The 22,257-nt window shown below is 47.0% G+C and overlaps 2 protein-coding genes across 6 annotated transcripts in view; both read right to left on the reverse strand.

Moving 5' to 3' along the window:
* Positions 1-9,617, reverse strand: part of Myo1f (myosin IF) — a 50,268-nt gene extending 40,651 nt beyond the window's left edge. The window contains exon 1 of the mRNA XM_021185895.2: positions 9,518-9,617. Within this exon, the coding sequence (XP_021041554.1) occupies positions 9,518-9,520 (3 nt within the window). The 5' untranslated portion in view covers positions 9,521-9,617. The remainder of the gene's footprint in view (positions 1-9,517) is intronic.
* Positions 9,618-11,572: 1,955 nt separating this feature from the next.
* Adamts10 (ADAM metallopeptidase with thrombospondin type 1 motif 10) overlaps positions 11,573-22,257 on the reverse strand; it is a 30,154-nt gene continuing 19,469 nt past the window's right edge. For all 5 annotated transcript variants that reach the window (XM_021185891.2, XM_029470992.2, XM_085833336.1 and 2 more), the window contains 14 exons: positions 22,080-22,187; positions 21,603-21,748; positions 21,449-21,512; positions 20,330-20,432; positions 19,951-20,084; positions 19,726-19,849; positions 16,446-16,526; positions 16,185-16,348; positions 15,961-16,087; positions 15,737-15,866; positions 14,683-14,887; positions 14,161-14,337; positions 13,921-14,083; positions 11,573-12,261 (listed from right to left, as the gene is read on the reverse strand). In XM_021185891.2, coding sequence (XP_021041550.1) covers positions 12,152-12,261; positions 13,921-14,083; positions 14,161-14,337; positions 14,683-14,887; positions 15,737-15,866; positions 15,961-16,087; positions 16,185-16,348; positions 16,446-16,526; positions 19,726-19,849; positions 19,951-20,084; positions 20,330-20,432; positions 21,449-21,512; positions 21,603-21,748; positions 22,080-22,187 — 1,836 coding nt within the window. In that variant the 3' untranslated portion in view covers positions 11,573-12,151. The remainder of the gene's footprint in view (positions 12,262-13,920; positions 14,084-14,160; positions 14,338-14,682; positions 14,888-15,736; positions 15,867-15,960; positions 16,088-16,184; positions 16,349-16,445; positions 16,527-19,725; positions 19,850-19,950; positions 20,085-20,329; positions 20,433-21,448; positions 21,513-21,602; positions 21,749-22,079; positions 22,188-22,257) is intronic.

Below are 22,257 nucleotides of genomic sequence, written 5' to 3' on the forward strand. Positions count from 1 at the left end.
ACATAGTGAGTTTTAGGTCAGCAAAGACTATTATAGAAAGAATATATATGTATAATATGCATATATACTGGATATATGCATATATATGTATATTATATAGACACACATATGTAAAGGCAAGCATAGAACCCACCAGGGTAGACCTCGGGGCAAGGATTGTAATGCCTGTAATCCTCTAGGAAAGGGTGATGAGGCAAAGCCGTATAGTCCAGGCCAGCCTCAAATCTGTTATGTAGCCAAGGATGACTTTGAGAGTCTGATCTATTGCCTTGCCTCCCCAGTGTGAGAGGACATATGTGCACCAACGTATGCATTACTTGGGGTTTGTGGAGTGCTAGGGATCAAACCCAGGACTTCATGCATACTAGGCAAGGTCTGTACTAACCTACACGCTATGACTAAGTCATGATCTACATGACTAAGCTTAAAAAAGTATGTATGTATGTATGTATGTATGTATATGCAGATGTGTGTGTATAAGTGTGCGCGTGTGTGGAGTGTGGGTACTGGCACCTGTGTGCACGCTAAAGCCAGAAGAGGGTGTTAGTAGGTTGGATCTTTAGGACCTGGAGGTAATAAACAGGATGTGGATGCTGAGCCCTTAACTTTTATTCCCATTATAGAGCATCAGTGTTGTTTACTGCTGAGCCATTTCTCCAGTCTTGTGACCAGGATTTTTAAGTGGATTACTTCAACTTCCTTTCAACACACAGAGGGTGGTACTGGTACTATCATTAGGTCCATTTTCAAAAAAGAGCACTATGGTGCCTCAAGGTCGGAGGCTTGCCCCTTCCAGCCTTTAGAGCTGGGTTCCTCTTTCAGTTTTTTTTTTTTCCCTCCTCTTCCCTCAGGTCGCTCAGTGGCTTCTGTCTCTTTAATCTCATGATATTCACTCACTGTCTGCTCTGCCTTCAACATCCAAGCTCCCCCAGTTGCTCTGAGCTCTTCTGGGTCATAAAATCATCAGTGTTTTCCTATGTGGTCTCCTTGCTACGTGTGAGGTGGGGATGTTGCTTTGTTGGCAGAGTGTTTATCTTGCTTGCATGAAGCCCTGGATTCTATCTCCAGCACAACATGCACTGGGTGTAGCGGTATCCATCTTGAATCTCAGTATTCAGTGGGTGGAGGCAAGAAAATCCAGGAGTTCAAGAATGCCCTCAATTGGATACTAGCCTACATGAGACCTTGTCTCAAACCAGCTATGGGCTATGTTGGCGCAGCCAGTGCTCAGCAGTTAAGAGCACTGACTGTTCTTGCAAAAGACCTGGTTTGGTTCCCAGCATCCACTCGATGGCTCACAACTGACTGTAACTGCAGTTCCAGGGAGTCTGATGCCCTCTTTTAGCCTCCTAGAGCCCCGCATGCACATGGTACATAGACAGATATGCAGACAAAACACACATAAGATAAAAATAAATCTTTAAAACTTAGCTTAATAATCAAATAAGTGAATGGATGAAGTACCCCGGGGTTAAGACAGTCTCTTGTCCCCCTCTAAAAAATACTCCTTTGTCTCCCTGGTTCAAGTTGAAACTATGTGTTCCTAAGTTCCTTCCTTGAACTGTGGGTGGGGGCAGTTGCAACAAATAAGTTTGTGGTCTCAGTTGACCACAGCTAAATATGACTCAATCTGCTGTCTCTTGTGAAAGACACTGTGGGGCTGTAGGTGGCTATGGTGAGAAGTGGAAGGCAGATTCTTCCTCTATCTAGTCAGCTCTGCCTACAACATGGGGGTGGGGTGGAGTAGGGTTGAAGGTGGGTGAAAGAATACCTTATTCGTGCTATTAAAGGGAGGGGCTGTTTGTGGTCAAGGTGGTAGCTCTTGTAGGGCTCAGGCTTGCAAGCTTTGTAGTGCAGTGAACATACTTCCTGATTTCTATCAGTGCTTGGAGTAGGTACAAGCCTAGCCTAGGTAGATGGGGTCTAATCTCCACTCTTGAAACTCTGAATGGTCGACGAAGATAGTGACTCAAAGAGAGGCCATGTTGGAGGGTGTAAAGGCTCAGTGGGAATATCATACAAAGCTAAACTTGCAACTTGACCCTAAGAGCCAAGAAGGCTTTGTGGTAGTGGTGAAACTCCAGGATCTTAGCTTCTTTGGAGTGGAGAGCCCAGGTTCAAATGAGGCTGGCAGGATGCTCAGAGGCTGTTTAACAGCAATGGGCTACTCACAGGAAACCCTAGTTGAGCTTTCATTTTCTACAAAAAGGAAGGGGAAGCCACAGTCAAGATGACTACTAAGAGAAGTGGCCTCTTGAAAGAATTAAGCCAAAAATCTTCTTCCACTTTTTGTTTATCTAGGCCTCCCCTGCCTCAGTTTCTTCATTGAAAATATAAGAACCCCAAGTGCAGTAGACCTCATGGAATCAGCTGTACAGATTCAACAATGCAGAGGTTATCATAAGAAAATACTAATATCCCCATTATCACTATGGGTGTCTGCTTTGAACTTGGCCAGCCCCTATGGGTCCAAAGTGAGAGGAAGAGCCAAATGATGGAGCTTTCGAATTCACCCCAGATACATTCATTGTAACTAGGCTGGCTGGGTGAACATATTCTACAAAGACACTGTGTGCCTCACTTTGGCTATCAGACTCTTAAAACCCAAAGAAACTAGAATTTCTCCCAGGAATATCATGCAGGGAGAAGAGAAAGCTTAAAGCTAGGGCCAGTCAGAGGAGCCTGATTTGCTAAACCACCTTACAGAGGAGACATTGCTGGGTCAGTGGTGGGCAGAACCACATCTTCACTAGGAAGTATAGAGATAAGCATAACTCTGGCGTCTAATTAAACGTAACCTAATTTCAGGGCCGTGAAGATGGACTCGGTGTGTGTAAGAGTGCCACTACATTTCCTTATCTCTCTTCCCAAAGTGGCCACATTGAATGAATCTCTTTTTTTCTTCTTTTTGCTCTTAATTTGACTGTTTGAGGACTAGTGGCTGAACCTGGCTTGTGGACTCAAAGGCTGTGACTCCAAGTCTTGTGATAAAGCTCTCTGAGGACTGGGTGGTGATGAGCAAGACCTTCAGACTAGAGAGAAGTAGAATAGCCACTTCCTTTCTCACCAAGGTCCTGAGAGCTGTGAAGATGTGAACCTGATGCTGTAGCTACCACTCGCCTGAGCGGTGGGTCCTTCCCTTGGCTCTCAGGGGGTGGCCCTAGAACCCTGGACCTAGATTCCACCAGCCAGGGGGTTGTTACACTGCACGCTGCACCTCTGAACTGTGCAAACAATATTCTAACCTCCCAAAGTCCCGAGTGTCTCACTCTCCCTCCGTAGGGCTGGGGTTAGGGTACGTATCTGATGGAATCAGTGGGCTTATTTCCTTCTGGCTTGGCTGGAGGCCAACAGGTAGGGAATCTTTGCCTTTCTAGAGGTAGCTAGGGTCTCTTATACCTCTTTAAATTCTCCACACAGAGGCTAGAGTTGGACTGACTCAGGTCTGCGTCTTTTGGAGAAGCCTAGTGGCTCCCATGCCCAAAGCTGATACTCACTGATCCCCTCCTATCTTCCTTGTCCAATCAGTTGTGGGTCCTTTGTTCATTATTTTTTAAAATACCATATGATTTTCTATAGTCAAACCTATATAGATAAGACCTGACATGTTTAATACAGTTTATTATCTCTGTATGCTTTTTTAAAAAATTAAAATTATATTTATTTATGTGTTGGGGGTTTGACAGCTCACCTGCAGTCAGTCGGAGGACAACTTGAAGAAATGAGTCTCAGGTCATCATTGGAAGCAGAGCCATCTCAGTAACCTTGGTTTTTGTTTTGTTTTGTTTTTGTTTTTCCTAATTTCTGAGATGGTATTCATCATCCAGGCTACTTTGAACCTTCTAACCCCCCTGCCATCATCTCCTACATTCTGAAGTTGCTGGTGTGTTATACCACTGCAATCTCACAATCTCAGTTGTGGGTACTTTAAAACAATGCCGTGTTAGTGAGACGGCTCAGTGGGTAAGGGAACTTGCTGCTAAGCCTTATAACTCAAGTTTGATTCCCTGGATCCACACGAAGGAACAAACTCTTCCAAGTTGTTCTCTGACCTCCACAAGCATGCCATGGCCCATAAGCAAGTTCACTCCTCTCATAGTAAATAAATATTGTTAAAGAAATTTAATGTTGCCAGGTGGTGGCGGCGCACGCCTTTAATCCCAGCACTTGGGAGGCAGAGGCAGGTGGATTTCTGAGTTCGAGGCCAGCCTGGTCTACAAAGTGAGTTCCAGGACAGCCAGGGCTACACAGAGAAACCCTGTCTCGAAAAAAAAAAAGAAAAAGAAATTTAATGTTGCTTTAGTGTATTTGTAACCAGGCCTCATATAACACAGGTTGGCCTCAAAGTTGGTATATAGCAATTTCTGAGCGTCTCGCCTCTCCTCCCTAGTACTGAGAGACGTATGTCACCATGCTAGTTTGTAGTGTTATGGATGGAACACAAGGCTTCATGCATGCAAGGCAAATACTTCACCAAGTGAACTATATCCTCAGCCCCACAATTGTGGGTGTTAAGTTTCTATTCTAAATACCTCCTAAATATTCTAAATATTCTAAATATTTCCACATCTCCCTGACCACTCCCTGGCCACTGGCCTCTTGATCTTTCTGTTTTTTTTTTTTAAACTAAAGATTTGTTATTTATTTATTTATTTATTTATTTATTTATTTTTGAGACAGGGTTTCTCTGTATAGCCCTGGCTGTCCTGGAACTCACTTTGTAGACCAGGTTGGCCTCGAACTCAGAAATCTGCCTGCCTCTGCCTCCCAAGTGCTGGGACTAAAGGTGTGCGCCACTACGCCCAGCTATGTTTTATTTTTATTCATGTGTCTGTGCTGTGTGTGTGCACACATGCTGATGGGTACCCCTAAGAACTGGAGTTACAGGCAGTACTAAGGCACCTGGTGTGGGTGCTGGAAACTGAACTCTGGACCTCAGCAAGACCACTGAGTACTCTTCTTTCCCTCCCTCCCTCCCTCCCTCCCTCCCTCCCTCCCTCCCTCCCTCCCTCCCTCCCTCCCTCCCTCCCTCCCTTCTATCCATCCATTACTTTACAATCCAATTGCAGACCCCTACCTCCTCTGCTCCCAGTCCTACTCTCCCACTCCCTTTTCCCTGACTCCCTTTCTCCTCAGAGAAGGGAAGCCCCTTCTCCCCCCAGATACGAACCCACCTAGATGTATCCTTTCCCACTTAGGCCAGACAAGGCAGCCCAGCAGACTCTGTTGTCCACTGAATACTTTTAACCATTGATCCATTTCTCTAGATTCCCCTTATTCCTTTTGTTTGTTTGTTTGTTTTTGTCATACTAGGAATGGAGCCTGGGCCCTGAACATGCTAGGCAAGTGCTCTGCAACTGAACTACACCTCTAGCCCTGTCTCTTTCACATTGTAACTAAAACTTCAAAGCAACCACCTTTACTCGCAAGTAACCAATGTTACGAAACAAAAATGCCCCACCCCTCGTACCTACTCACAAAGTCAAACACACACTGCTAAAATCTTCCATGTCAGTGTAGCAAACAGAGAGGACAAACAATTCCACCATTAACATTCTTTAAAACTACCACCATTGTCACCCTCACCACCAACTACAATCAAGTTACCACCACCCACAAAAACAAACAGACACAAGTGTTAATACAGGCCAGTTAATACAGGCCAGTAATCCCAGCAATTTGGAGGCTGAGGCAGGAGGATCCTGAGTTTGAGGCTAGGATGAGCAACAATAAGTAAGTAAGTAAGTAAGTAAGTAAATAAATAAATAAATAAAGTGTCCAGTGATGACAACAACAACCACAATACACTCCACAAACACAAAATAACCATCATCAAAAACTCCAGGGGCTAGCAAGATAGCTGAGAGGGTAAAAGTGCTTGCTGTTAAATCTGAGTATCCAAGTTCAATTTCCAGTACCCAAATGGAAGGAGAGCATCTGCCCCTGTGAGTTGTTCTCTGACCTTCGCATATGACTCCAACCCCGAACGAATCATCCAGTGAAAACAAACTCACACTGAAGGGCTGGGGAGTGGCTTAGTAAGAGCGCTTGCTATGAAAGCACGAGAACCTAAGTTTGCATTCTTAGCATCCGTATAAAAAGTCAGCCATGGTCACAAAATTACTTAGCATCCCAGTGCTATGGGAGGTAGATACACAAGCATCTGTGGGTTTTACTGGCTGCCAGCCTAGCTCCAAATTCAATGAGAGATCCTGACTCAGGGAATAGGGCAGGGAAGCAACAGAGTAGGACACCTGATGTTCTCCTCTGGTCTTTACATGTAGGCCATAAACACATGCAACTTATACATACATTGCACACACTGACACACAGACATTACAACCACATACAACCATATCCCATCCAAAATCTAATAGTTAGTTGCTAGGTCGCCATTATTTGAAACTAACAATGAACAACCAACAGCAAATAAGTTATTAGCCACTCATGCTCCAAATACTCACCACAGGCAGTTTCCCTCTGAAAACAACCAACAATTAATGATTAATACTAAACACCAGCTGTCCCAGCGTGGTGGCACATGACATTAACTCCAGCACTCAGGAGGTGCAGACAGGAGAATCAGACAGGAGAATCTTGGCTACATTGTGAGTTCAAGGATAGTTTATGTCATGTGAGACTCTGTCTCAGAATCAATAGGCTGTGGAGTGCTTGCCTAGCAATGATGAAGCCCTGGGTTCCATCTCCAGCACTGGATGGTGAACAACACCAGTCATCCTATCACTTGGGAGGCAGAGGCAGGAGGATCAGACTTTCAAGATCATCCTTATCTATATCATGGGGTTGAGGTTAGCTTGGGTTACAAGAGACCTCCTCTCAAACCATTATGAAACCAAACATGGCAGGAGCTAGAGGGATGGCTCAGTGGTTAAAAGCACTTGATGTCTTTTGCAGAGGATGAAAGTTGAGTTCCCAGCAACTCCTTGTGCTCATAACCAGCAGTAAATCCAGCTCAAGGGGATGTGATATCCTTGTCTGGCCTCCATTGGCACTTGCATGCAGGTGGCATATAATTATACTGATGTATACACATAAACAAAAACAGAAATAAATAGTTAAAAAAAACCTCATCAGATTATCATCACCTCCAACCTACCCATGAGAACCATTGTTAGCACTAACCTTCACCAACCAACAGCAACCCTCACCGTTGCAACCACAACAGTACCAATCTAACAAGGAATAGCCAGTGACCTGGCCACAGTGCCAAGAAGGAATGACCTGAACCCATCTCCACCACTGAGCCTAGTAATGCATGAGCCTCAGTGGCACCAGCAGCTACTGTGTACTTAGCATGCATGTTCCATAAAAGACTCTCTTTCAACAGCATCCTGGCATTCAACCCCCCTGACCCCCAGGGAAGCTCTGAGCATCCCCAGAGACAGCTATGGTTCTCAAAGACTGCACCTACCTTTTGCTTTCTCTTCTACTCTCTTTTACCTCCTTTACCTTCCCTCCCACCTTGCCTGTGTGTCTGTCTTTTGTCACAAAGTCTGCACTCAATTTCGTTATGTAGCAGAGAATGACCTTGAACTATTGATTCTGCCATCTGCAATTTCAGGATTCTGGGCTGACAAACCTAGTTTTCCTGCATGCTAGGAAACACTCCATCAGCTGAGCTCCAGCTTGCTCCTATTTTGGGTTTATGGAGACAAGGTCTTGCTAGGTACTTCATGCTGGCCTCCAACTCATGATTCTCAGTGTTTAGCATTGTTCACTTGATGCATTTCTCCCCTCTCACATCTGTCTGCTGAGCAGTCTGTTGACTAAGCATTTCAGTGTTGGCAGCCTAGGAGGGGTTTTCCTTCCTTTCAAGTAGCAAATCTCTTCCTGTTTTTCTCTTTCTCGTTCGTTTTCTTCCTTTCTTCCTCTCTCTCTTTCTTTCTTTCTTCTCCTTCTTTCTTCCTCTTTTTCTTTCCTCCCCCTCCTCCTCCCTCCTCCTCCTCCTTCTTAAAGAAAGGGCTTCATGTAGCACAGGCTGGCCTTAAATTTGCTCTAGTCATGGAGGACTTTGAACTCCTGCATCCACTTCCCAAGTTCTGGGACAACAGGTGTACAGTACCAAGCCCAGTTTATGTGATGTTCAGAATGGAACCCAAAGCTATGTGTAAGCATTCTACCCAGAGCCCAGACTCAGGCCCAGCTCTCACTGGCTTTCTAAAATCTCTTTCACCTCACCTCCCTGCCTCCGCTCCAGTCATGTTTGCTATAATCTCCAAGAACCCCAACAACTATTCTTTTCCTAAGAACATGCCCTTGTTCTCACTGACAGAATGACAGAAATTGAAAGCTGAAGTGAACTGTGGGTTTGTGGAGCCATGGGGCGATTTGTGTGATCACTACTGGCTTTTATTGTATGTGCCATGATGCTGCTAAGTTTAGACCCATGAATAGTGCTGACCATTCTCCAGCCTTCTCATCAACAGACTTCAACTTGAACTTGTAGTGACATCTCTGTCTGCAGCGTCTCCACTGCCATCCTTGGGTAGTAGGGAGAACGGTCTCTCCTTTGTATCCCTCTATCCTTTCTCCACCCAGTCCTCCATCTCCTCTTCTTTCTCTCTCTCTCTCTCTCTCTTTCTTTCTTTCTTTCTTTCTTTCTTTCTTTCTTTCTTTCTTTCTTTCTTTCTTTCTTTCTTTCTTTCTTTCTTTCTCTTTCTTTCTTTCATTTGGTATTTTCTTTATTTACATTTCAAATGTTATCCCCTCTCCTGGTTTCCCCTATGGAAACCCCCAGCCCCTCCCTCTCCTCTTCTTTCTATTCCTCATCTCCATTCCTATTTTTCCTTTTCTTCTCCTAGCTCTCTCTTCCCCCTCCTTTTCATCCTTTGCTATCTTCTGACCTACCCCCACATCTCCAACTCCTCTTTAGTAAAATTAACTGGCCCTGGAAGTTAAATGAGGATGATGATGGCTTATTTTCAGTGCTAGAGATGATACCCAGGACCTTGAGCACACTAGCCAAGCACCCCCACTGAGCTACCATCTGCCCCTGTGATTGTTATAGTCAAACCACCTACGATCACTTGCACTGTTATCCCACCCCACGAGAGTGGCCAAACCCTCTGATGAATGTTCCCAAGAAAAGCCCTACATTCCTCAAACACTCCTGTCTCCAGACCAACTTCTGAATAAGAGTTCTAGAGACAGAGGCTAAGAGAGGGAAGAGCTTGTTTCAATCTGCAGGGGAAGACTAGTTCTAAGATGAGTTGACAACCTAGCTCTCTAAGCCCCTGAAAAGGGGCATGTCCTCTTCCTGACGACTGTGTAATTCCTTCAGGGACACTTTCTTTCCTATTTATGTTGCAGTATTGGTCCTCATACCCAGCCTGGCATACGCAGATTGGAGCTTGATTCTTGGTGAGGGACATGGGGTGCTCTGTGCTGTCCTATGGAACTCTGCCTCTGAAGGCTCTGTGGTTCTCATAACCATTGTCCCAATTTTTGGGGGTGCTACCAGGCTACCACTCCCAGATCCCACCCTTGAACAACTTACCATGGTGAGGGATGGTATCTAGGCTCCTGGGGTAATGACAGGGGTGCAGGCTCAGAGGGTTCTAGGGGGTGGCTCTGGCATGGCTCTCCCTACTCCTTCACAGGCTCTTAGCCCTAGTTCCTCTTGTAACAGCCCCTCTTTTACTTCCTTTGCGGGAGGGCTCATGACCACAGGGGAGGGAAGCTGAGGGCGGGGACAATGCTCTGAGCTCTAGCAGCAATGACAGGGCTGAGGGAACCGTTTGGAGCTTACCTTGAAGGGATAGGTCAAAGATGTTGGGCAGTCACTGCCAGACTAGAGAAAGTCCTTTATCCATCATCTACCTCAAGAAAAGAGTTACAGCAAAAAGCACCCAAGTCAGCTGACTGCAGGACTGGCCACTTAGTTCTCTTCAGAATCAGGGGAAGTACCATTTCAGATGTGTGTCTGCTCAGAGAGTTCCCATGTGAACCCTTTATGGTCCTCCCTATAGAATGTTCCTCCAAAGCCAGGTCTGTTAGTAAGGGAAGTTCAAAGGGAGAAGACACCACAAGACTTATTTCCCTTTAATGTCTGTATTTCTCTTTGTGTGCGTTTCTATATGGGTGCATATGAATGTGTGGAGGGAGGTCAGAAGACAACCTTAGGTGAGTGCCAGTTCTCACCCTTCCTCTTGAAATAGGCATCTCTGTTGTTTTCCTACTGTGGAAGTCAGGCTAGTCTGCAAGCTTCCTGGATTCTCGTCTCCACCTCTTATCTCCATGTCTCATGGATATTTGTTACCTTTATCTGGCTTTATGTGGGGTCTGGGGATTCAAACTCATACCCTGATGCTTGTTGTGAAAAGTGAGCTATTGGCCTAGAGAGAGAGAGAGAGAGAGAGAGAGAGAGAGAGAGAGAGAGAGAGACAGAGAGACAGAGAGAGAGACCTTTGGAAGCCAGGAGGCACTGGATCTCTGGGAGTTACATCTGTTAACCACCTGATATGGGTGCTTGGAATTGAACTGAGGTCCTCTGAAACAACAGGAAGTAATCTTCTATCCAGCAAGCACCTTCCATCGTTACTCCACCCCAAATCTGGATATTGTTGTGGTTTTTGTTTTTGAGATAGGATTTCCACTGTATAATTTTGACTGGTCTGGAGTTTGTTATGCAAAGTAGCAAATTTGGTCTCAAACTCAGAGATCCTCCTGCCTCTGGATCGTGGGGTCCAAAGATGTACACACCATTCCTGGCCCAATCTGGGTTTTCACACTTACAGCCTTGCTGTTTTCATGACTTGGCTCTATCAGCAGCAGCCAGCACATGTAGGGCCTACCATACGTTAGCTCAGTCCTTGATCTTTGGAAGACCAGATCACAAACAAGTGTTCTGTTGACATTGGAGGAAATGACAGTTCCTAGAAGTTGTCACCTCCTCATGTTACCCACTGGGGAGGTGGCTAAGACCAAACCAGACTGGTGAGAGCCTAACAGGAACCTGTATTCTAATCCATCTTTGGTCCATGCCTGAGGACTGGGATGTCTCTGTGTCCTGTGCTCTCTTTCCATGACATAGGCCCCCTCCCAACCATAGGTGAGAAGCCTATATTCTTCTCCAATATCCAGGGTCAATAGCACAACTCCACATGTGGAAGGGAGGCAGAGGATCATATTTAGTGGAGAGTACAAAAGGACTGGACATTTGTTAGACTTGGTAAGAAACTGCTTTCGTCTTAAAGTGATAGGTTTTTATCTGTAGTGGCCAAAGTCCTTTCTCCCCCCAAGGATGACCCATTAGGAAATGTGGACTACTTCCCCTGTGCCTTAAAGAAAGCCTCTAGTTGTTCATTCATTTATGTGTGTACTGTGTGGGCACACATGCTGCAGTAAGCTTGTGGAAGGCAGAGTACAACCTATAGGAGTTGGTTCTCTCCTTCCACCACGTGGTTCCCATGAGTTAAATTTAGGCTTGGTAGCAAGTGTCTTTACCCACCAAGACATCTCGCTAACCCTGGCTGTGGTTCCTTTTGATCCTAGGGGACATCCTGGATGGAATGCCTATACAGAGACACATACACAGTCAGGAGCAGAAATCTACACAAGACAGAACTTTATTAACGTAAGGCTTCTTGGTGAGGAGTGTGTGGGCCCCAGGGCAGGGCTTGTAGCACCATGATGGGGAATGGCCTGGATGTTGAACTCCCCCCTGGGGCAGGCAGGGCAGAGGTTGGGGTGGATCTTCCCCTTGGTCAGTCTTGGGGAGGGCTATAGGGAGGTGGTATCAAGCCCACTCCCCCCATAGCAGATATAAATTCCCCCAGCTCAGAGTGTAGGGATAGAACAGTGCAGGGGGCAGGGCACCAGCATACCCCTCCCCACCCCCACTCTTCACAGTACATATTCCGATCAAAGGGTGGGAGGAGTGTTAGGGACTTAAATATGTGTGCAACAAGGGACAGTCCTCTCTCTTCACTATCAACTGGGCAAGATACTGCAGAGGGTCCCTGGGTAGCCAGCTCTTCTCCACCCCCTAGCCAGGAGCCCCAACAGGGTTACCCAATAAATAACTTTCAACTGCATCTCACCCTTCAATTCCAGCCCCCCCTTTCCCTCATGCCCTCTCCAGTGGGATTTCCCCTGCCTCAGCCTGTGCTCCAGGTTGGTTCCAGGTACCCTAGCGGCCTTGGCAGGTTTTGCAGCACATCTGGCGGAAGTAGGCTCGGCTACAGAACTGAAATTTGAGCACCAGGGGGCAGTAAGCCACCTTGTTCACATCCTTGCATTCTGCAGTGGTAAGGGAAGGGGCAGGGGAGAGCAAAAGGGGAGTTGGGGGGGGGGGAGAAAGAAAGATATCAGAGTCCAGCACTCTCCCCAGCAGCCGTGAGCTCTAGCTAGCCACTTTGCTCTCCTATACACCAGTTTCCTCATCCTTCAATGAAGGCTTATAATCATGCTTCTATCAGCAGCCTGTTTCTGAGGATCTATTTACTTATTTACTTATTATTCTGTATATGATGTGTATGCACAAGTGTGCATGTCACAGCACATGTGTAGGTCTGAGGTCAACTTTGTGGATTTGATTCTCTCTTTCCATCTTTATGTGGGTTCCAGAGATTGAACTCTGAGCTTGTTAGGCTATGAGCATGTTAGGCCAAGCTCTCTGAGTTCTATTTCCTAGCCCTCCTTCAACTTTTAATTTTGATAGTGTCTGGATACATCATTCAGGCAGGTCTTATACTCACTCTGTAGTACAGGGTAGTCTTGAATGTGCAATCCTTCTACCCTGGCCAACCCAATAACTAAAGTAACAGGCCTGTGATCCTTTTGATGCCAAAACAGAGTTATCTGTTTAAAACCACTATAGTAGGTTCATTTTTAATAAACCAAAGACCTTGAGCTCAGCTCAAAGGATTTGTATATTTTAAAGACCAGATAGTTATGTATGCTATTTAGCAGCCTCTGTTGGAAACAGCGGCTATAAGCGTCTACTTAGCAGCGGCATGTGGTTTCTGAGAGGCCCCACAGTTTTCATGTGGTACCTCTTTCAGAATGAATGTGTTGCGTGCACTCTTCACAGAGGAGGCGAATGACACAATGTTGGAAGGTCCTCTACTGGGAGGAGTGCTTGAGGCCAGAGTTTGAGCAAGAGAACCAGCAGTGTGTGGTGGCACACAATTATAATCCCGGCACTTGGGACAAGAAGTTCAAGGTCAAACAGGCTGGTCTCCATGAGGTCTTGTCTCAGAGTGAAAAATCAAACCAAAATAAATGAAAATGAAAAATAAAGAAAATTAAAAAAAATCCAATTAGATTAAAAAACAGGTATGGTGTAAATGCAATGGTATATAAGCCCCGATTTTCCCTCTTCCCAAACTGGGCACACATTGTCTGGAGATATGGAGAGATTTATATAAATCATGAATGTGGTAGGGACTACCATTGGGTAGAGACCAGAAATGTTGTAAAAATTTCACAAATCACATTGTAGATTCATGTGGCCCAAAACATAAACAATGCCTGAGCGGGCTTAGGGGCTGAGGTGCTAGAGCCCTTGCCTGGGGGGGACCAAGTTCTGGCTATTATTCCCAACATTGCAAAAACTGGGTGTGGTGATGAAGTCCTATAGCCCTAGCATTTGGGAGCTGAAGGCTAAAAGACCAGGAGAGCAAAGTCATCCTTGGTTGTATATTGAGTTGGAAGTCAACCCAGGCTATATGAGATCTAAGACCCACATGATGGAAGGACAGAATCAACTGCCTGCAAGTTGCCCTCTGATCTTCACAGGGACTCCAAGGCAGATTAGCCCCCATCTCACCCATGAATTATGCAAAACAATAAGAAAAATTTTAATAGAATCTTAAAGACTAATAATCAGGAAACTTGCCCCAGGCTTACTTGTGGCTTCTCAAAGCCTAGTGCCCTTTGTCCCATTGGTTCACATACCTTCTGGGCCATCTCCAGGCGGCACCACACTGTCACACTTGGCCTCACACTGCTGCATGGTGGATGGCCGCAGGGCCTCAGTGCACTCTCGAGATGGCTGGCCGGTGTGGCTGGTGCAGCGCACTGTGCGCTGCTGCTGGCCGAGGCCACACTGTGTGGAACACTGAAGACAGGAGTCACTAAGCCATCTCTCTATGACCACTGTCCTCACCCTCATCCCAGAGGGCAGAGCCTACCTACCTCACCCCACTCACTGGTCACCCAGCGGGCAGGAGGGCAGCGGCGCAAGTTACATCGCATAGTAGATGGTGGTTTGGCTGCAGGAAGGCAGTGCCCAGGGGGCAGAGTAGATCGCTGATCTGCACTCTTACAAAGGACCACTCGGTGGCGGAGACCAGGCCCACAGCTTGGGGTACACTGCAGTTGGAGGGGGTGTTTTATATTTAGTGGATGGTCAGGGTGCTAGGACCGTGTGACACAAGGAGTGGACAGGTGGGCCCTATGCGGTCCTCCAGCCCGGTCTCTGCTACTTTGTCACTCACAAAGTACCACCTGCCCCAGGTTTGTACTCTTTCATATGCTAAAGGCCAGACCAAGCCCAGAGTTCAGAAGCCTTGGGACCCATAATGCACTCCTTCTGAGTATGGTAACAGTAGGACTTGGGACAAGGTCGCCTTAACTGCTTTTCCAAATGGACAGCTCACTTCCTGTGTGCTTTCTGTACTGAGAGTGGGTTGGGTGGGGAAAAAGGTGGAAGCTGACCTCAGACCAGTCGAGGGTTGCCCACTCAGGAGGGCACATTGGGCCTTGGCAGGCCTCCAGCACAGGTGGGCGTGGCTGTGGACAGGCACTGTCGTCTAAGGCTTTTTCCTCTGCAGCAGACACCCGGCGTTGGCACACCACTGAGCGGCTACGCACACCAGCATCACAGCTACGGCTGCAGCGCGACCAATTTCCTACAACCCAACTGTGGTGGTGGAGGGAGGGAGGGGTCTGAGCACTATGCAGGGCAGGCCAGTACAACCCAAAAGCCTTACAATTTGCCTACCCCAGTCTTCCGAAACTGACACTGGGCAGGTAGGAGATCCCTGTCATAGATCACCGTTACTCTATATGCAGATTTCAGATAGGAAGTGGGGATCGAGAGGAACCCATGTCTTGGGATACTAGCTTGATTGCAGAGCATAATCACTCAGACTACATAACAATTAATTTTGCTTTGTTTTTTGGTGCATGTGTGTACGTAATGTGTGACCTTGAGTGTCTTCCTGTACTTATGTTTATTCATGTGTTTAACTGTGTCTATGTCTATGTGAGTATGAGCAAACATGTGTATGTGGGTACCTGTGAGGGCACAGAAGTGCCCTTGGAGCTGGACTAACAGTTATTTGTGATCCACCTAATAATAGATGCTGGAGTCTGAGCTCCTCATAATTAAAAAGCAAGTATTCCTTACGACTGAGCCATCTCTCAGATTCCTGCTTATTGGTTTTTGAGACAAGATATTATATAGCTCAGGGTGGCTTCTAATTCACCAGGAAATCCTGGTTGACTGAATTCTTAACCCCTCTGTCTTCAGCCTCCCAAGGGCTGGGATAACAAGCATGCACAGTCAGCTAACAATGTGGCTTTGACCCTCATCCTGAGCCCTTGACCCCTTGACCCTATGAGCTCCTTAACTCCAATACTCATCCTCTTGTCACTCCAGTTCTTCAGTGACCCACTCACTTTCCACCCTCCTATGAGCACTCACCCTGATTGCAGAGAACACTCTCACCCAGCCCTGGACCACCTTGCCCCCACGGAGGACACTTACTCTGGTGGACATGGTTCTGTGTTGCAGGCACGCTGCCTCTTGGGCAATTTACTGTGGCCACTACAGTAGTGTGGGGCCACTGCTGAGCTGTCCAGCTGATTTCGGCACTCCACTACTTGGACCTGGCTGCCTGGGGGAAGGGAGAAGCAGTCTCAGCCCTGGCTGGTCCAGAGAAGCTCAGGTTGGCTGCAGTGCGCATCCCTGGCCCACACCCGGGGCCTCACCGCCTGCACACTGGGCTGAGCATTTGGTCCAGGGGGCATAGTGCCAGGAGTAGGGAGGCAGTGCATCCCGGGCAATGGGTGCATTGAAGCGGTAGTGGAGAGCCGGCAACTCTGCCTGGGCCAGCACCTAGAAGTACAGGGAACAATAGCTGAAGGTGTCACAAATTCCCACCCCCTTAGGATACTCAGCTCCTTCTGTACTTTGTCCCCAGCCTCATTGTTACCATGATGATGAGAGATGCATTAATGGGTCCCAGGGCTTCTAGGCTCTGTGCCTGGTCCGGCCCCTGCCGTAGATGAAATGTGGTCCCAGCCAGGGGAAGGCGCTGAGGTTGGGGGGTCCCAGGTAGCCCCTCCAGTAGCAGAGACTCTTGGTCCCCCTTTAGGGCTAGGTTAAAGCACAGGGGTCAGAACTGAAGTCATTCTGTCTGTTCCCCAACTCCCATGGAATCACAGTCCTTACCCCTCTCTCTGTCTTTGCTTACCCAGGTGACTCAGTGACAGGTTCAGATCTTGGATGAAAATGTGGACTGAGCCTTTGGGGATCCAGACGACGTCCTCATACCCTGGGTGGTGGAATTCAGAATGGACCATCACTCTCATTTTGTCTCTCTGTGTCTCTCTCTCACCCTCCAACAAACACACACACACACACACACACGGGGGGGGGGGAGAGAGAGAGAGAGAGAGAGAGAATGAATGAATGAATGAATAGGAAGAGGACAATTTTCAGGATTCTGTTTTCTCCTTCCACCTGGAGATCAAACAGGTTCTTATGCTTGCACTTTACTGACTATGGTGGTTTGAATATGCTTGGCCCAGGGAATGGCACTATTTGGAAGTGTGGCCTTGTTGGAGTAGGTGTGGCTTTGCTAGAGGAAGTGTGTCACTGTGGGCATGGGCTTAAAGACCCTCATCCTAACTGACTGGAAGCTAGTCTTCTGTTTGCCTTTGGAACAAGTTGAACAACTCTTAGCTCCTCCATCACCATGCCTGACTGGATGCTTCCATGTTCCCACCTTGACGATAATGAACTGAACCTCTGAACATGTAAGTCAGCCCCAATTAAATGTTGTCCTTTATAAGAATTGCCTTGGTCACGGTGTCTGTTTACAGCAGTAAAACCCTAAGATACTGACTGGACTATCTACTTATCTCATTGTGTTCATCTCACAGATTATAAAACCAAGCCCCAGAAAAGCTAGGTAGCTCACCAGGGGTTCACAGGTAAGAAGTGGCTAGATACAATCTGAACCTCAACGTTGGCTGCCTTGTATAATAGGTGGATCTAATTCCTCATGTCTTCCTGAGCAGTGAGGTTGGGCTAAGGCAGAGGGAAAAGGTTACCATGGAAGTCAAAATCCATACAGGTGACATTTTGAGATTTGAGTGTCAGACTGGGTCTTTCATGGGGCACTACTATTGACTGCCTAGCTGTGACCACTACATCTTTGCTCACCCATGCTCTCAAGATTCTTAGCTTCTATGTCTGGACTCCCACCTTGTCCTGTGTGGGACTCTGCAATCTCATTCCCATTGGGCTGTATTTCTGCTTCCTAGTCTAGTCCATATCATACCACCAGGGTGCTGTGGACATTCCAGGGGTTGGGATCAGGTACTCTTAGGCCTAAGAATGCCTCAGTCTTTCATCTCTCTTTCCTTGTTCTCTTATTACTCCAATGTCCTTTGACATCTTTACCCTGTCTTCTAGCCCAACGTCTTTTTTGTTTCTCCCAACATTTTTCCTTACAGACTAGCCTATCCCAGTCACCTGGATGTCTACATGGACTCTTCCTTAGTGCACATCCCAGAATCATGAATGACAGACACCCTATCCTTTAACTTCTAAATCTAACTTTTTTTCTATCTTCTATCTTTGCTTGTATGTGTTATGGGTTTTTAGGTACATGTATGTGTGCCTGTGGGGCTTAGAGCTCAGCCCCGGGAACTGTTTCCTCAGGAGCCATATACTCTCTCTTCTCTTCTCTTCTCTTCTCTTCTCTTCTCTTCTCTTCTCTTCTCTTCTCTTCTCTTCTCTTCTCTTCTCTTCTCTTCTCTTCTCTTCTCCTCCCTCTCCCTCCCTCCCTCTCTCTCTCTCTCTTTCTCTCTCTCTCTGTCTCTCTCTCTCTCTCTTTCTTTCTTTCTTTCTTTCTTTCTTTCTTTCTTTCTTTCTTTCTTTCTTTCTTAAGATTTATTAATTTTATTTATATGAGTATACTGCAGCTGTCTTCAGACACACTAGAAGAGGGCATCGGATCCCATTACAGATGGTTGTGAGCCACCATGTGGTTGCTGGAAATTGAACTCAGGTTCTCTGGAAGAGCAGTCAGTGTTCTTAACCTCTGAGCCATCTTTCCAGCCCCCTATACTTCCTCTTTTAACCTTAACATTTAAAAATTAGTTATGTAAAAAATGAAGTCCTAGACTTAACTCTTGCTTTCAATTTTTTTTTTTCCTGGAGTAGTGGCAGATGTCTTTAATATCAGCACTCAGGAAGCAGAGGTAGGTGGGTCTCTATGAGTTCTAGGCCAGTCAGATCTACATTAGTTCCAGGACAGTGAGAGCTACACAATGAGACGCTATTTGTGTGTGTGTGTGTGTGTAGATCAGGATCACACACATACCAGGAGCTAGTTCTTCACCTTAGGTTCTGGAACTCGTCAGGCTGTGAGGTAAGTAAGCACTTTTACTCGATGGTTTAGTCTGTCTGTTTGTCTGTCTCTCTTTCTTCCTTCCTTCCTTCCTTTTTCCTTTTTCTTTTTTCCTCTTCAAGTCATGGTTTCTCTGTGTAGCCCTGGCTGTCCTGGAACTCACTCTGTCTACAGACCGGACTGACCTCGAACTCAGTGATCAATTTGCGTCTGCCTCCCAAATGCTGAGATTAAAGTTGTGCGCCACCACCGCCCAGGGCAGATGTTCTAGTCTTAAACCAACCAATCAACCAAGCAAACCATCCCTAATCTAACCCTGCCTGGAGAATAACACAGACATTCTGCAACTCACTCTTTGTGGTTTCTGCCAATAATGCTTTCAGCTTCATCCTTCTAGAACCCTATCCCATCCCCTATTCCCTCAGTGCTCTCTTTCTCAACCCAAGCTGAAAAGGGTGTTCTGAATGTCTTCTTAGTTCTCTGATAGTAAGACCTCCACTAGTACAGACAATTTCCCAGCCCCTTAGACGCATGGGTTAGAAAATAACCTTGTACCCATCCCAAGGATGATGGAGGGGAGATGTACAGTCCCAACTCATGAATTTCTATATGCTTGATCCCAAGTCAGTAGCTAAGGCCCTTCCTTCCTAATTATGATTGTGATTGGATAACATTGATTGTCAACTTCATAGGATCTAGAATCACCTTGGAGACGAGTCTCTGGGCATGGTTATGTGTGCTTTTTAAAATTAGGTTAACTGAAGTGAGAGATCTACCCTAAATGGGGTAGAGAACCAGACTGCACAAAAAAGGGAAAAAGCTAAGCACCATGATGCACTGTGTAAGATAAACACACGCGTGCGCACATTTCACACACACACACACACACACACACACACACACACACACTCACTTCTGGTGAGGTATTTTGTCTCAACAAGAAAATTAAGAACAATTTTGTACTCCCTGGATATTTGGGGGTTCCCAAGACCCTTACTATATATAATTCAGATCACACAGGATCCCCACATCTAAAGAGTTATTGGTTTTGGCTATTATAATGAGACTAACCCTGATCAAGTCACAAGAGGGATGCAGAGGGAAGGATTCTTACCAGTTCCTGGCAAAGCAGGGCTAAAGACACCTTCAATGGTCTCACAGGCACTGCCATCACCCCCACACACACGGCATTTGTCCTCTCGGAGATCAGAACCCAGGACTCTGTCACAGCCTACATGCTGCATAGGAAGATAATGGTTGTGTTGATGGTGTCATGGAGATGTCTCCTTCCTATAATCTCCCCAACCTCATTTTCATCCTCCCTGGGAGTCTCCTCTACCTTGCACTCGCCGCTGACACAAATGTCCACCGTGTCAGGGCGGCAGGGTGTTCCATCCACCACAGCTGCTGCTCTCTCCGTATAAAAGTTGAAGCCTTCTGCTAGGCAAGTCAGCGAACAGGCCTTCACACCCCCTGTGGGGCATGGCCCCATCAGACTTGGAGCCAGGTCACCCTGGAACTCCCTGCCTGAGGGGACAAAAGCCACAGACCCCAAACTCCATGGACAGAGGGAACAGCGAAGTTTCCCTACATATAAAGTACCATTGAGTCATATCAAGGACAAATGTCTCCTTGGGCAGAGGATAAGGGCTCCATGAGCCTATAAGCCAGCTGCTGTTGTACTCAACGGTGCCACAGCCTCTGGGAGGTTCACTTACCTCCTCGGTATGTCTTCCACGTGTAGAATTTTCCACGGAAAGGGACACTATCAAATTCAGAGCACTGCATTTCTCTGAAGTCCTGGGAGCCAGGTGGACAGTCCTGGGCAGGTAAGTAGAAATTAGGGCAGAGAACTGTTGTTTTGAGTGGCATGGGTGAGTCGAGTGAGTGGGGAAGGCTAGAGGCAGGAGTCCAGGTGAGGGTGGGTGGTGTCCACTCTAGCTATGAAGGTGCATGTTTTGTGACCATGTTTGTGTTTGTGTTCTTGTTTGGGTGTTGGCATTGAAGCACTTTAAAACCATCTTCCCAGCCCCTGTGTATTTATTTTTGAGACAGGCTCTTACTGTACATAAGCCAAGTTGGCCTCAAACTTGTAAGCCTCCTGCCTCAGCCAAGTGCACACAGGTGTATACCACCATACCTGGCTTATGATGTGTGAACTGGGTAATATTAAGTAAGGCTGAGCTGGAAGTAGATACCTGAGTCCTGAGTTCAAACTTTTCTTGAGAGAGGAGGTATAAGATTGAGCTGGTTTTGGGGAAAGACTTGAGTTTTTTTTTTAATGTGAGGGGCATAGAAATGCTCTGATAATCCCTACTTAAGGGACCTCAAAGGCTACTGCTCATTCCCAGAGCAGCTTTTCCTGGCTTCTGAGCATCCCTTCCTCTGGCTTGTTGGCCTGCACACCTAAACATCTTCATGATGGAGCCATCCCCAGCCAAAGGGAACTCCAACATTTAAAGAGGAAGCAGTAGGAAGCTCCAGAGGGCAATGCACTCAATATGGACTTCAAAAGGAGTAGAGAGACCCCAGGGGGGATGCTGGCTTGGCAAGAGCAAGCTCAATCAGGTTTTGGTGGGTGGCAATAAGTAGGGGCGGGGTTCTGAGGGTAACTGAGCTGTGAAGAGTGAAGGCACTAAACTATATTTGGAATGGGGTAGGGAGAGTGAGGGCAATTATTCTAAGGGAGCTTATTTCTGTAGTGAAATAGTTTGAAAACTAGATGACAAGGGAAGTGCTGGAGTGGAGGGAGGCTGATATATAGACAGGAAGGGCAAAGAAGGGTGGCTGGGGCAGGACCATGAGGAGTTTGGAGAAAGGTTCCTTGGAAAGCTCACATTGGTGTTGCAGGACCGGTGCCTCCGTCTCTCGCCCAGACAGTACTTGCCCCCAATGGTTGGCCTGGAAGGGGCAGGGGACAACGGAGAGATGAGGCAGTGGTGAGGAGGTTGAGGGTTGCCTCACTTTTGGGAGAGTGTCTCAAGGGCTGACCTGGGACTGTCGCAGTGACGGCTGGAAGATGACACACCACCGCCACATGACCTGCTGCAGTCACCCCATGGAGTCCAAGGGCCCCAGGCCCCGTCTACACCCTCTGGCCGAGACCCAAAGGGGACACAGACTCGTTTGTAGCACCACTGAGTGAGGGATGAGAGAGGGAAAGGGGAAGGGGATGAAAGGGATGAGTGTGACTTTACAGAGCTCTGGGTCCAATGCTTCTTTTCTGTCCACCATCCCCCAAATTACAGGTGCAGTCCACTCTGAAATGGGGATATGTGACATGAGGAAAGGTTGTATCCGGAGGCAGGGAGTCCGATACACTGCATCACAGCTTGGATCCAGATGCATGGCCAAGGAGTTAACATTGTTCAAGACATGGCTGTGAAAGGTGTGACTTGAGATGCCAAGGGGCTATGGGCTCAGGCAGAGAAGGCAGGGCACACACGAAAGTTCTTGGCTGGTGCTTACCCCTTTGTCGATAGTGTGTGTTTGGCACAGTGTTCCCTCAGCAGCTGGGATGCTATTGGTGATGCACCGATTGCTCTTGCTCAGACACCACAGTTCACTGCAGACCTCCTGCATAATGGAAGAGACCTCTCAGGTTCACTGTCATCCCACAGACATGCCTTGGGGGACCCAGCACCTT

Source organism: Mus caroli, unplaced genomic scaffold (genome assembly GCF_978045245.1).
Source record: "Mus caroli unplaced genomic scaffold, Mus_caroli_1 scaffold_18, whole genome shotgun sequence".
NCBI classification, from domain to species: Eukaryota; Metazoa; Chordata; class Mammalia; order Rodentia; family Muridae; genus Mus; species Mus caroli.